Source organism: Colias eurytheme, chromosome 12 (genome assembly GCF_061535395.1).
Source record: "Colias eurytheme isolate Ceu_HAF_F1 chromosome 12, ilColEury1 Martin Lab GWU primary, whole genome shotgun sequence".
NCBI lineage: Eukaryota > Metazoa > Arthropoda > Insecta > Lepidoptera > Pieridae > Colias > Colias eurytheme.
In genome coordinates this window covers 658592-671258 of record NC_142991.1, presented here as the reverse complement: position 1 = coordinate 671258, position 12667 = coordinate 658592, and the positions used below count along the sequence as shown (strand labels likewise).

Genomic DNA, 12667 nt, shown 5'->3' with positions numbered 1-12667 from the left:
CGCGGTTTCACCCCCGTGGCTCCACTCCTGTTGGTCGTAGCGTGATGATATATACCTTCCTCGATAAATGGGCTATCTAACACCGAAAGAATTTTTCAATTCGGACCAGTAGTTCCCGAGAATAGCGCGTTCAAACAAACAAACAAACAAACAAACTCTTCAGCTTTATAATATTAGTATGGATTACATAATAGAAAGGTTACAAGATTAACATTACAAAAAAAACGGCTAAATGCGAGTCGGACTCGCGCACGAAGGGTTCCGTACCATTAAAATGTTCTGCCAGTTAAAAGTAACCGAGCGTAAATTTTAATAAATATATACAAGACTTACAAAATAAACATTATACTCCTTTTTATGCAGTTGTGTAAAATTTTAATATAATAAAGATTAATTCTCATCTCATTTCAAATTATACTTAGAAAAATATTTTTTTATCGACGTTCAAGTTAAAAGCAGTCCGTCACTAAGAAAGTCGTAAAAATTAACGACCTTTTAAGCGACGAGTTTTTAAATTCAACTCTATCACTAACTTCATAAAGATTAAATTTGAATTTCTCTTCAAGATAGTCTCGCTACATCACTTTATAGTCTCGTGGGGAGTGCGGTTCAATATCGCGTTCTAAATTCAACTTTATCGCTTAGTTCATAAAGATTAAATTTGTATATTTTCTCTTCAAGATAGTCTCGCTACATCACTTTATAGTCTCGTGGGGAGTGCGGTTCAATATCGCGTTCTAAATTCAACTTTATCGCTTAGTTCATAAAGATTAAATTTGTATATTTTCTTTCCATGATAGTCTCGTGAGGCCGCATCAATGATCGAGTACACACATGACTCGATTATTTGTCTTGATCATATCGCTAAACGATACATCGACGATTATTAGAAATTGCATTTAATTAGAAATGTACGTTAAAAAAATAAAAAAATATACACAAATGAAAGGTTATTCCATCTTTTTTAATATTCGACATGTTTGAATTGCTTCTGCAAGACTTGACAGTGCAAAACGGCATTTTTAGCGGAGCACTCGCAGACGTCCTTTCGATGTTTTACGAATACGCAGAGTGTTCGTAATCGATTACGCAAGTAGTTTTTATGAAAGCATAAGATTTTTCGATTCGAATAATCTTATACCTCGGCAAAAGGGGAAACGCCTGCGTGTGTTATCCATTACTTAATGATCTAAGTTATTTACCTCCTTTAAAATCAGATATACTCTATATCTTCAAATAAAAGTTGGCAACCCTAGCCATGCTTGATGCGCGCACAGGATGCATACATCACACTTCACAGCATACATCCAGCACCGCGGCCTTGAGCCGACGTACGTGAGGATGGACCGTGAATAAGACGCTTTACGTTGGTCCTGTACAGTGAAGCTCGGTTTCTCTCTTCCCGCCACTTCACATTCATGACCGAAAAGACTCTTTCAGTAAATGCTAAAGTGGCGGGAACAGAGAGTATATAGCTAATCATTTTTTTTAAACAAACAAATTCGTCAAGATATTTTTTTTAAATAAATTGCCATTTTTCTGCAGTGGACTTTTGCATAAAATCTGTGTTATTCAACAATTCGCCTTGGAGTTCTTTTAAAATAATAACTTCTGAATATAAACTGTCCATGTCTACAAGGTTGATCCAAAAGTAATGATAATTGGGATTTCCTGTGTTCATAAAAATATAAAATAACCGTTTCTTGCTTGCTCATGTACTCACTAAGTTATCACAAAAAAATCATATCAATAGGCCACGTTTCCAAGTATTTACATTAATTTCTGTTGGCAACACTAATCTGCTGTACGTCCGCGCTATTCACTGTCCATCTGCACGACGTTCGCGGTGGTGGGGGTGCTTGCTGGATGAAAAGTTGGTCGTGCACATCCAGCAAGATAATAATAATAATTATTGACGTACGTCAACGCTATTCACTGTCGTTTTGCGTCGTGCATCGTGTATGACCATAGAGTAACTTGTGTATGACCTTGGCGGGACGTACGTCAAGATGGACCGTAAATAAGACGCTTTAGTTGGCACGCATAGTACATAATACATTATTTTTACGGATAATTACTGTTTGATAGAATGCACCGGCACCGGCCGCAGACTTCTTCTTTATATCAATAATAGAAATTATAACATAACTCTTGATAAGATTTGTACGTGCAGTTATTATAAAATGACAGATATAACAAATAAAACTGTTAAAGTGGTTGTTTTGGGCGATATCGGAAGGAGTCCGCGAATGCAATATCATGCATTATCCCTAGCCAATAACGGGCTTAATGTGAATATCATTGGCTATGTGGAAACAAAACCTTTGCCCGATATCCAAGAGAAAGCTAACATAACTATAACCAAGCTACAACCATTGAAACTTGGCGGTCCTAAACTTGTTCAATACTTTGCAAAAACACTCTGGCAAACAATAAGCTTACTTTTAACGTTATTTATAACTGGGAAGTGTGACTACATTTTGTGTCAGAACCCACCAGCGATTCCTACATTATTTGTATGCCGATTTTACTGCTTGATTACAAAAACTAAGTTTATCATTGATTGGCACAACTATGCACATTCAATAATGGCTTTGACATTAAATTCGAACAATCCACTGCTCAAAGTAGCTACACAATTGGAAAAGTGGTTTGGCCAGTCTTCTGACCACAATCTTTGTGTAACGTATGCAATGAAGGCGGACTTGGGAGATAGATGGGGCATAGCGTATGTTTGTTTATAAAAACTTGACATAAATAATAAAAACATGAAACCATATAATCATTTAAATACATATTTAATTTTAACATCATTATCGGCTCATAATTGTTCCCACTGCCAGGAAATGGGACCCTTTGTCATAATCTATTTGTTTTCAGTGCAACAGTACTATATGATCGACCTCCACAAATATTTCATCCAATAACAATACAAGAAAAGCACCAATGGTTTCTGAAAATTGGCAAGCAATATAAGGAGTTTTTGGACAGCAATTATAAAAATTCAGAGATAAAAACAGCTTTCACAGAAACTGTTGGGGACAGCATTGTATTGAGACCAGACAGACCTGGCCTCTTGTTCAGCAGCACTAGCTGGACACCTGATGAAGATTTTGGTATATTATTGGAAGCCTTACAAGGTTAGCTAATTTTAACATTATTTTAACATTGAAATTTTATTACATAATATAGGAATTTTATATGTGATTTTGTTTCAAAATTAATAATTACTTAACAATAATTTTACAACAGACATTTCAAAAATAAATTACATAAATTTAAAGTCTTCATTTATAATTTAATTTTCAGTATATGAAACAACACATTCACTATCCAAAAAATTGCCCAAACTCATCTGTGTAATTACTGGCAAGGGACCTATGAAGGAATATTACAAGGAACAGATAGCAGCTCGCAACTGGAAGAATGTTACAGTGATCACCCCATGGTTGGAGGCTCGAGACTATCCAACAATGGTAGCGAGTGCTGATTTAGGAGTCTGTCTACATACTAGCTCATCTGGCTTGGATCTGCCCATGAAAGTGGTTGATATGTTTGGCGCTGGTCTGCCTGTCTGCGCTTGTGAATTTAAATGGTATGTTAAATTTTTTTCTGTATAGGTATTATGTTTATTGTGTATATGTTTGTAAATATGTATCTTCATTGTCAGTGATATTTTTAAATGTATGATAAATATTTTAATAAGTACATTATACAAATTATTATGTAAATTAATGATTTTATTTTTATACTATGCCAAATATAAATTGTAAATTATTATTTGTACTAAAAGCATTCTTTTTTGCAGTATAAATGAATTGGTGCAACATGGGATAAATGGTTATACATTTAAATCATATGACGAACTGTCTAAACAAATAGTAACCTGGTTTGAAGGCTTTCCCAATAATGTACAACAAAACAAACAAGCAGAAAAGATGAGACATGAATTGACCAAGTTTCAACAATCAAGATGGGAAGACAATTGGGATTTGAGAGTTAAAAAATTCTTTGAGTCATGAGATTATAAGGATCATAACATAGGGACCTATAACTTAATGTATTTAAATGTGTTTGTTATAATAAAACAATTTATTTTTAAAGCATTTTTTATTTAAACTTATCCTATTTACAAAAATAGTATGCAATATGCACTGACACTTAAACTAAGAGTCTTTCAATTTCTTGTTGAATGCTCTGTATTTGAGGTTTCAATTGGGAACCTTCATTTATAGTTATGGAACAAGCGATAATTGGCCGAGATACACCACACGCACGGCCCAAAGCTTGTTTCGATCTCACAAAAACGTAAGGCACATTCTTGTCTTCACATAAAATCGGAATGTGTAACACGATTTCCAAAGGTTCGGCATCTGCTGCCATAATAATAAATTCGGAGAGACCTCTGTTGAGGGTCTTTGTGGCTTCATTGGCACCTTTGCGCAGTTGCTTGTAGTTGGCGGCTTGTTGAACAAGGTTCAAAATCTTCGCCGTTAGCGGAGCGTCCGCCAGGGGGTATGCTTTCGGGTTTACGTTAGCCTCGGCCTCACTCTGTAATGATTATAATTACATGTGAATTGTTAAATTTAAAATAACCTAAAGCGTTGTGTAGCTTATTGAAGTTTAACAACATAACCTAAAACTTTATGCAGAAACACGTGATTCATCATCACGAGATTCGAATCTAATAATCAATTTTTGAACAAATAAATTAAATCTGAATTAAAATAAGTATTTTTTTGTTACATGAGCAAGAATGACAATAAATTAAGTTTAAAACTTACCATGTTAATGTTTAATGTACCGCGTGTTGATTTAAAATTTAAATATCAGCCTCTCAGCGATTACTCGCGTCACTGAGGAAACTGAGAAGAAGGAAAGGTTATTTACTTTCTATAATAGTAATATAAATTTATATTACTGTTTAAGTTTTAGAACTTTTTAATTGTAAGTTTCAAACAACGCCGAACCCACCATCACTAGATCGACATAAATCTGACATTGATAGTTATTAGATTTGTTTTTGGCTTGTGCAAGTGTTGCCAGTTGCCACACTTTGACTTTTCTTTGGATAAAGTATCCGCAACACTATTTACATGTATTATAATAATTATTGTTGTGATTCAAGAAGCTTATATCTAATACACTGGAGATTGCACTATGACCATTAACTTGTCACAAGAAAATATAACCTTGAATGACGTCAGTGTTGTTTTTTGTCTCTTTCTGTGGGTGACCACACTGGTTTGTATATTCAGGATTTTTCGAAATAAAAAAAACTATAAATCATGGTCTATAAATAATAACGACATATATTTTTAACAGTATTTATATTATAATATTACTGGTCAACTTACATGAATAATTATCATCTCTATAGGTACATACCATTTTAATTGGTAGAGAATGATAGTTTTTGATCTCATACTACGATTTTTTAATTAAAATGAGTGCTACATACATTAAAACATCGTTTTGGTTACTCAAGCTTCAGTCTAAAACTTTTCAATATTCCAAAGGGAGAGTTGCATCGCTAGTGTTGATGTATGGTAACGATATTACAGTTCTCAGAAATTCGTATGTCTTTCAGGAGCTGTACTTACGGTTACTAATGGTTTCATGGTGGTTAATTATAATATAATTAAAATTACTTTATCAGTTGAGACGCAGTAACAAGAATGTGGTAAATAAAAAGGTATAGCACTTTTCAAAAGGTATTTTTTTTCTGGACCGTAATCCTCAGGCTTAAAATGCAAACTGCATATTCTGGCATGTTGATAAATTTTACCCTTGATAGGCACTATGGACAGCCATTTATTTCTTTTTATTTCATTTTTGGAAAGCTGAAATACGTAAAACAAAAAAATATTAGGTTAAAAAGTATAAATTTCAATGTAAAAAAGAACAAACCACAATATGTGAGTGCAATACCGATGTCGTGTGTTGTTTCATTACTAGTATAAAAAATTTTAAAATGGTGTTCTAAATGTTCATCATAATATTGTTTAGCAATATATTATCGTCGCTATCCGTAAAAACCCATCATCATGGTTACCTTACTTGTTAAATTTGTTTGTTGAAAACTTGTTGAAAAATGATGAAAGTATTAGGAAAAGAACTTATTTAACATGATTGCTTAGTAAAATGATGATAAATTTGACGATTTTTGCCATTAAAATGATTCTAAACAGGTAAATGCATGAGTATTGAGGAATATTGTAAATAACGTTAATATACACTTGCCTGTGAAATTATAGGCCAGAATTTGGTGTCCAAAAACTTCTGCAATTTTTCACAATGCAATACATTATTAATATTCGGAAAATATTTATTAAATACGCAACAATATTAACTTAAATATTCGAAGCGACGCAATTTTTTTGACACTTATGCCATATTGTCAAAGTGAGAGTTGCTACAATTTTATTATGGTAACTACCCATAATCAGGGAATATCGCTTTTTAATAATTGGTTCAGATACTTATTTTATTTAGCATAAATAATAATTGTCTCATCCAACAATGCTTCTGAATGACGTTGTTGGCAATTTATCAACAAACTCATGTACAAAAACTAACCTTTTGCACAGAATATTACAGCATACATAGTAGCCTTGGGAAAACTTCGTATTAACAGTGGCAATACCAAGTTAGGTGTGAAAGTGATAGAACACAACAATTTTCTTGTTACACGTCAAATGCTCAATGCTCATACCGAAATCTCCAGTGTATAAGATATAAGCTTCTTGTTGTGATTATAATAGTATATTATGGGTAGTACATACTTTTAAACGAAATTTATTAAGATAATAATCTGCTTACGATCTCATAAAACACCGCATTAATCATAGATTATACACTACCATTATATATTTGATACGTCCATAATAATATTTATAAAATATTATTTTATTTGAATGCTGATATCTATGTTATCCACGACGAAATTCAGCTAGGTGTATACTAGATCGGACTAGATCCATAAAAATTATAACACTAGGTTTAAATAAAGTATGCTTATTGATAACATTAAATAAAAATCATATTTTTGGAAGCAAAACAGCAATGCAACGTATTCTTACATTTTATTTATATACAAATAGTCTTACACAATATTTACAATTTTACTCTGCTAAAAACTAGTTTATTATTATTTTCTAGGCTTATTGTTCACGTAAGGGCAGCCGTACATGGACTGCTTCAAGCAGTTGAGACCGAGGGCTTCGGGCACGACCGCGCGGTCTATGGACATTCATTCACTCACGTACACGGACTGCTCGAGCCGTCGCGACCGCTTCAAGCCGTCAACTGCGCGGTTTGTAGCGATAGCTTGAGCAGTTCGTGTACGTCGCTAAGCCGTTAACTGCTCGAGCTGCCCGTGTACGGCCGCTCTTATATGTATGTCATGCACACGTTTTCGTCAATTGACATTTTCAAAGACGTTAACCAATTTAATTAACATGGTGCGTTACACATTGTGATCCAACGATATATTTGTCGAAGCATTTGTATACGAGTACACATATACATTCATCGTCCATTTGATTACGGTCGAAAAGCCGCTCTAAACACGAATTCAAAAATAATAATGACTTAAGAGGGGGCATAAAGCAAAATAACCAATCTTCTATTAGATGATACGTGTAATATTCAAGACCAAATCTAAAAAATAAAATATATATCAAACTAGATGATATGTTCAACGATTCTGTTTAATCAAAAACATAAAATATTAAAATTTACTCGATAAAAAAAAATCACCAAGTTAGCTCTAATTTTCACACTTTTACGTTTTCTACTTGACATGGTAATACTTATTATGATTTTTTTTTCATAAACAATTATATTCAAACATTTGCAAGATATTTGTCAGAGCATTTTGTGTAATTACTTTTAGTTTTGGTTTTATCTGCGATAAACCACTTTTGGCGCTCTTTTTTTCTCGAGATAAACGTTTGGTTTTGTCACGATAAAAGTGGTTTATCGCAGATAAAACCAAAACTAAAAGTTATTACACAAAATGCTCTGACAAATATCTTGCAAATGTTTGAATATAATTGTTTATGAAAAAAAAATCATAATAAGTATTACCATGTCAACTAGAAAACGTAAAAGTGTGAAAATTAGAGCTAACTTGGTGATTTTTTTTTATCGAGTAAATTTTAATATTTTATGTTTTTGATTAAACAGAATCGTTGAACATATCATCTAGTTTGATATATATTTTATTTTTTAGATTTGGTCTTGAATATTACACGTATCATCTAATAGAAGATTGGTTATTTTGCTTTATGCCCCCTCTTAATGAGTTCACTGTTTATGTATGCGTGGTTATTACTCGCATCGCCATTCGCAAGAATGTGTTAATGCACCATTGTAGTTTAGTACATAATATAAATTAATACATAATGATTTTTTAACAATGAAATTATGAAAGTACAGTTAGGATATCATTTTAAATACTGCAAAGGAACAATTGTTAATAAATTGTGTCAATCTATTAAATCTTTAGAAAAAAAAAGAATTCTATTAATTTGATTTTTAGACATCACACAAATCATCTGACAATCTATTTTTTTTTATATTCTTCTGGACAAATATAAATAAAAAAAATATGAATTTATTCTGATTTTAAAGTGAGAAAAATTAGACAAATTCATTATTTTGAAAAGAGATACTACATGATCAGACAATATCTTAATTTTGGTTGTTTCTCTACATCATGCACAACATGAAATTTCATACATCTACCATAATAAAACAGCAGAACATCCATACATACACTGGAAAAAAACAACACTCCCTCACTTATGTCATTTGTGGCCTGCACGTACCAAATAATTTAGCACTGGCAACACTCATTTCACTTAACTATATTGAAGCCCCGTAAGACTTCACAAGCTTATACTAGTTGGGTTTTTTGAACATATTGTGGTTGTTATTTTGTCCTGGCTGGTTCGAGAGGAAGGCCAAGTGTCCCTTGGGGCATTTATTCGCGTAATGTCCCTTCGTTCCACATTTGAAGCAGGTCACTTCTTCTAACGGTTTGTGCATTAACCGCTGCACTCTGTGACCGTCACCATCGTCCGACACTTGTTTCACATAGCCGAGAGATCTGTATCTTGCCTCCTCTTGTCTTAATACTACTTCCCTTTGCTGTAAAAAGAATAAAATAATAGATTAGTTACCTTACGAATAATACAACCAATATTGTTTACTCTTATTTATTTATGACTAGCTGCGCTCCGAGGTTTCACCCGTGTGGCTCCTCTCCTGTTGGCCTTAGCGTGATGATATATAGCCTATAACTTCTGTCAATGAATGGACTATCTAACACCGAAAGAATTTTTCAAACAGGACCAGTAGTTCCTGAGATTAGCGCATTAAAACAAACAAACTCGTCAGCTTTATAATATTAGTATAGATTTCAATTAATGAATACAATAATTTTGAGTTTTGACTAGCAAATGTTTTAACTTTACGTCTGCATATTTACTATTGATTGATCCTTGATACATGACAACCTACATGTTTTCTAAAAGCAGTTCTTAAGTGCAATAACAAAATTATACTCACATCGGGCGGAATCTTATTACACGTAGATGCTTTATGTCCAACTTCTGAGCAGTAATGGCATACAGGAAGACGTTTAGTGTCTTTAGTCTGTTCTGGAGGAGCTGGCAGCTCAAACCTGGGATGCATGAACTTACAGCTAGAACCATCTGGACAGAAACCAGCTAGATAGTTCATACACAACACTCTCCTGACATGCCTGTGTCTACAGTGCGGACCGTGCCTGCAGAAACCTCTGTCATACCTGGAATTGGAATAAATATTCTGAATAAAGTAATTGATAGTACAATAAAAATTTGATTCCAACTCAAACATTTATTTATTCAATTAGACTTCTTCTAGAAGCACTTTTCAATCATCATAAGATATTTTTTAAATTTACCACAATATATACCAATTCACATAATTATTAGTATAGTTTATTAAATTGATGGTGTAGGTATGACTTATTTGATTTTAAATTCTGAGCGAGCCTAGCTGTTTTGATTGATACAGTTTTAAACATATTATTATAGTTACATAAGCTCACTTTTACTATATAAGTAACAATAATTATTAATGAAAAACTTACCAAGGACAGTCTTTAATTTTACTCTCTGGATCTATGTGAAGGAATGGGCACTCTTTATTGTGACATGCGTTAAATCTAGCGTAAAAGTAACATTCAGGCATCTTAGTCATGTCATATTCGTGTAGAAATTCACACTGGTCGCCTTTTTTACACAGTCCACGTAGCCAATGCTTGCACACGACTGTGCGGTCTCCGCGGACGTGTCTGTAAGGGCATTGAGGACCGTTGCTACAACCGCCTGGTTGTCCAAAAAACTCGCAAACCGCTGCAGTCGATTCTGTAGAAATGGTCATAATTTAGTACATACACTATCACGATAATAGTAAGAAGAACTGTAATGTTAACATTACGTTTTATGAAATAAAATAAGCACTTACTGTCCATTCCCGGGAAAGGCAACGGTAGTGCTCCATACTGCTGTTCTAATGCGTAATCAATATCGAATTTGATATGATCTACATTAGCCACAATGACCTCCATGGCTAATTAAAATAAATAAAATTACCCTTAGTATGAAAAACTAACAAATCTAACAACAAACCGCGCTACGCTATTTCACTTTGGACACGGCAAAAATGCAAATGTCAAGTTCTAAAATCATTACGTCAGACGTCATTTGTTAACTTTTTAACAAGCGTAGAGTGAGAATGAACCATAGAGGAGGCACTAAAATGACAAGTAATGCGTGAGAGAAATACACTTATGACTATAAAGCTAAGAGCAAGCGAGACAGAAACATTGTTTTTTGTTTCTCTCATGTTATGCGATTTCTTTTGTTGGGGACAAAGGCAGTTTGTCCCAAACAAGCGGCTACAGTCCATTGTTTTGCTAGTTTTCTGTTTTTTCTCGCCGTTATGTGACTTCAAAGTTTAATAAACATTGACAGTGATCTGTTTTAATCCGACTTTAAGTGAAAATATGGTGCGTTGTAGTGTGATTGGTTGTAAAAATCGGCCGGAACGAAGATTACCAAATATTACCTTTCACACGTAAGTAAACTTATTTGAAGTATATTGTTTTATAGAACTGGATATAGTTGATACATTTTCATTAACTCTAATGTGAAATTATCTACAAATATATAATATTTTCATCGAAATAGACGTAAACATTTTTTTGTGTTATCCGACTAAATTACGAAGTGTTCTTGTTGTTCAGGACGCCATTTGTTTTTACGTAGTTTCAAATTTATGGTATAATCATGTGATTAACATGAGGGATACCAGTACAGGGTAAAATTTTCCCCAAAATCGTGAAATGTTTTTTTTAATATTAAATGTTAATGTTTGTGTAAAGTTTGTTACACGGTTCGGTTTTCCGGTTCAGTTTTCCTCATTTGCATTGGTTTAAGTATTTTTTTTTCAATGTCGGTTTTTTTGTATATTCCAGGTTACGATGCACATCATAACGCTGAAGACTGCGAAGCTGGCCCTTCCACACGAGCTGCAGCTGCCACTGAAGGCAGCGAGGACGCTGCCCCGTCAGGAGAGGCCGTGTTGGAGTAAAATCCGGAAGGCCACCGCCCGCGCCTTCCTCACCGCGGTGCGGCGCGCTTTCGTCTGCTACTCGCGCGCACATTATCGCGGAACCTCTACCCATTTATTTCTACCGTCATTTTGCTGTTCATTTTCAAATAAATGTATTTCGTTTAATTTGCTTTTAATTTGAACTATTCCCAGTACTTTTTTATTATAAAATATAGGCACTAAAATGACAAGTAATGCGTGAGAGAAATACACTTATGACTATAAAGCTAAGTTTTTGATGTGAATATCAATTGAATACATTACAATATTTGCGTTCATGAGTAAAGGGGTTATAAGTTAAAAATAAAAATATTTTTTTTTTATATAATGTAATAAAAAATTTTTGTCTTTCGTAATTATTCCCGTATCTGTTTTATAACATATTATTCTGTCTTCTGATTCAAATTCAATTTGAATTTGAATCAGAAGAAATAGCAATTAAAACCGCATATTCTGAAACTAGCAACTACTTGCAAGGGAATCACAACCTACAAGGTACTCCCCACGTCCTATAGCACAGACAAAGAAAAAATTGCTACAAGCAACATTTAAAGATACAACATAATAAAACAATTACCTAAGTTTGTTCGAAGCCCTCGGTGCGCGAGTCCGACTCGCACTTGACCTTTTTTGTCCTAATTTTACTGTATTTTCTATTATTATTTACCATTGATTGAAATGATATCTAAACTTTAGCCTTGTTTTTTTATAAAAAAAAATGTTGTGTGGTTTTATGAAACCACGGTAAAAGTGAAACTGTTCGAACGGTTCCGAACACTGCTTTGTGTAGCGCATGTCGCGTGTCGGTCGGCTGCCGAGTAGGTATACCTACTCGGCAGCCGCGATACATGCGACATGCGCTACACAGACCAAAAAGTTTGAGACGATGTAACAAAAGTTTCACTTTAATATATGAACTGGGATATTTCGATATTTGTGGTTAATTGCGAGAAGTGTAAAAGCAAAAGTTGTAATAAATATTTTAAATACCTACAAC

General features: G+C 33.7%; 3 protein-coding genes and 1 long non-coding RNA gene across 4 annotated transcripts in view; 2 read left to right on the top strand and 2 right to left on the bottom strand.

Moving 5' to 3' along the window:
• The window catches only part of LOC149903740 (uncharacterized), a 336421-nt gene extending 324601 nt beyond the window's left edge, over positions 1-11820 (top strand). Inside the window, exons 2-3 of the long non-coding RNA XR_016457306.1 lie at positions 10780-11133; positions 11534-11820. This is a non-coding gene — a long non-coding RNA (uncharacterized LOC149903740). The remainder of the gene's footprint in view (positions 1-10779; positions 11134-11533) is intronic.
• Alg1 (ALG1, chitobiosyldiphosphodolichol beta-mannosyltransferase) lies at positions 2089-4103 on the top strand. Its single transcript, XM_090107989.1, has 4 exons — positions 2089-2728; positions 2881-3140; positions 3310-3595; positions 3809-4103. The coding sequence occupies exons 1-4, from the start codon at positions 2184-2186 to the stop codon at positions 4020-4022; spliced, it is 1305 nt and encodes a 434-aa protein (XP_089964115.1). The 5' UTR covers positions 2089-2183; the 3' UTR covers positions 4023-4103.
• Positions 4092-4998, bottom strand: hoip (NHP2-like protein 1 hoip). Its single transcript, XM_090107990.1, has 2 exons — positions 4785-4998; positions 4092-4551 (listed from the first exon to the last, which is right to left on the bottom strand). Exons 1-2 carry the CDS (start codon positions 4785-4787, stop codon positions 4162-4164), a joined length of 393 nt encoding a protein of 130 aa, XP_089964116.1. The 5' UTR covers positions 4788-4998; the 3' UTR covers positions 4092-4161.
• Clp (Cleavage and polyadenylation specificity factor subunit 4) lies at positions 7067-10739 on the bottom strand. The gene is made up of 4 exons (XM_090108094.1): positions 10522-10739; positions 10145-10421; positions 9577-9817; positions 7067-9156 (listed from the first exon to the last, which is right to left on the bottom strand). Exons 1-4 carry the CDS (start codon positions 10622-10624, stop codon positions 8908-8910), a joined length of 870 nt encoding a protein of 289 aa, XP_089964220.1. The 5' UTR covers positions 10625-10739; the 3' UTR covers positions 7067-8907.
• Positions 11821-12667: the final 847 nt, after the last annotated feature.